General features: G+C 34.5%; 1 protein-coding gene across 1 annotated transcript in view; it reads left to right on the top strand.

Annotated features, from left to right (window-relative positions):
* Positions 1–2,395, top strand: part of CFAP54 (cilia and flagella associated protein 54) — a 294,961-nt gene that overhangs the window by 184,622 nt on the left and 107,944 nt on the right. The window contains 2 exon segments of the mRNA XM_019641676.1: positions 708–864; positions 1,893–2,075. Coding sequence (XP_019497221.1) covers positions 708–864; positions 1,893–2,075 — 340 coding nt within the window.

Raw genomic sequence — 2,395 nt, 5'->3', positions numbered from 1 at the left:
AGAGTCAGTTTCTCCATTAGACTTTGGAAGGAGTTTTACAGATAAGGCAACTGAGTCTCCTGTTACTAATAAGATTATATTGCTAAGAGCAGCAGTCAGTCTGTTTGACTCCAAATGGTTGCCGTGGATTACCACATCTCTAAATAAAGTTTTGCTCAGTTGCATGATATACTATATAATGAAAGCAAGAAATAAATTGAAGACTACAGAAGTACGTAGAGTGTTTGCAGTTCTTAGGATTTGGGTCTGATTCTACTGAAGAAAAAAAGAGCTTTTATCTGAAATACAAGACATTTTCAGATTCAGAAATGTAGCTGGGACCTTTTCAACCTACTAAAGGTTCTGTTTACTTTGAAGGATGGGCAGTCTTGTTCTGTGTATCAGAAGAGTCTGATAGTTTTAAGAAATCTGGATAGATCAGGTCTTTGGAAAAGGCTTTTCAATTTTTTTATGTTCCATTCACCTCTTGCCTGGGCTTCAAAGGGAAGAGGTGGAAGAGACAAGGGTACAAAGGGAATGACTACCTGATTCTGACTCCTCATATTGTGTGTTTTATATTCTGATGCTCCTTGTTCTTGAAGATAATGCTGTTTTATGTTTTAGAAAATAAGTATAATAATTGACCCTTGAGCAACAGGAGGGTTGGGGGCTTGCTGACCCCAACACAGTTGAGAATCCGCGTATAACTTTCAACTCCCCAATACTAGTTGTGCCTCAGTATCTCCTGGGGATTGGTTCCAGGGTCCTCCACAGATACCAAAATCCGCGGATGCTCAAGTCCCCTGTATAAAATGGCATAATTCAATACATATTGTCAGCCTGCCGCATCCGCGGACTCCCAACGGCAGATCGAAAACAGCGCAGGTATTTAGTAAAAAAAAAAATTCCTTGTATAAGGAGACCGGTGTCATTCAAGCCCGTGTTGTTCAAGAGTCAACTGTCATTTTAAAAAATAGTGAACTTTTTGCTTAATGTGGGCATAATTGCTTAGTAATACCACATCTAAAATTAAAATTAGGTGGTGGGATTTATCCTTTTATGATTTTAAAGCAAATTTGTAAAACTAAAAATTTAAACAACTGCATAGTATTTTAGAGTAGGTACCTTATAACTTTAATGAGCAATCTGATGAAAATTCTTACCGATATATGCATTAAAATAATTTTGTAATGCGTTTTAAATTTTAATTAATTGAGACAGCATAAGAAGCATTTCTAATGTAAAATTTGATTTTGTGTATTCATCTTGTTTCCCAATATCTAGTACAATGTTGGTCATATAAATTACCTAAGAAATAATGGTCAAATTAAACAAATCACCTTTTCACTTAATTCAGCTAAAAGTTCAGAATTACCTCTGCTTGATTAGGCTTCTGAAATAAGTTGTTATTTCCTCTACTTATAGGTTGGTATAGTGGAAAAAACATAGTTTTTTGAGTTAAATAGACATGACTTTGAATCTTCTTTCTGCCACCATTAGCTGTGTGACCTCAGATAAGTAATTTAAGCTTCAGTTATATCGCTTATGAGATAATTATCCTTCCTTATAAGAGTAGGTTATATGAGGATTAAATGAGATAGCATTTATAAAGAACTTAACAATAGTACCTAACACAAAATTGACCCCCAACAAATGATAACCAAAGTAGTGATAATTTCTTCTGAAAATAATAAGTATTGAACAACAACCATAGAATTTCAAAGGCCCGTCTTGAGGAATAAAAGCATTTGGAACCTATAATGATAATATTAATGATAAATACTGTTTGATTACAGGGTACGGTGTGCTAGGCATGTGCTAAGCACTTTAGGAAGTAATACATGTACTTGTCTTTTCTGTTTCATTGTTGCAAATGTAATTTATAGCTCTTTACCTTTTCTTTCCATTGTCAGGGTTTGCTTAGAACCACACTTCCGCACCCCAAAGCCGAACGTTGCTATGCTCAGTATGAAATCACTCAGCTTCTCCCAGGCATTGAGCTCTTCTCAGATAGACACAGGGCCGACATCTGCTCTGTAGTTGCAAGTCTGTATTACATTATACGTGAACTGCACTTTGTTAAGCAAAATATCATTGTAAGTAATTTGTGAAATCAACAAATCTTAATTCACTGTGGTATTAGATTGCCCCTCTCAGCTTATACTTTTCAAAACTTGCTAATGTTCTTTTGGTCAGTTCTTGTTTAACTTTTAAACTCTATATTCAGGATTCTTATCTGTACTTCAAAATGAAATTAATTAAGATTCTTTCTTTGACATTGTTGTTTGCATTGTATCCACAAGCAATGTCTATTTGATTTTGTTCTTTTTTTACTGTATTTTACCTTTTAATTTTTTTTAAAAAAAGACATGTGGTGATATTGATTAGAATCTTTCACTGGTCTCAAACAGAGGAA

Source organism: Hipposideros armiger, unplaced genomic scaffold, assembly GCF_001890085.2.
Source record: "Hipposideros armiger isolate ML-2016 unplaced genomic scaffold, ASM189008v1 scaffold_63, whole genome shotgun sequence".
In the NCBI taxonomy this organism is placed as follows: domain Eukaryota; kingdom Metazoa; phylum Chordata; class Mammalia; order Chiroptera; family Hipposideridae; genus Hipposideros; species Hipposideros armiger.
Note: the sequence above shows the minus strand (reverse complement) of the source record. Positions and strands in the feature narration are given on the sequence as shown.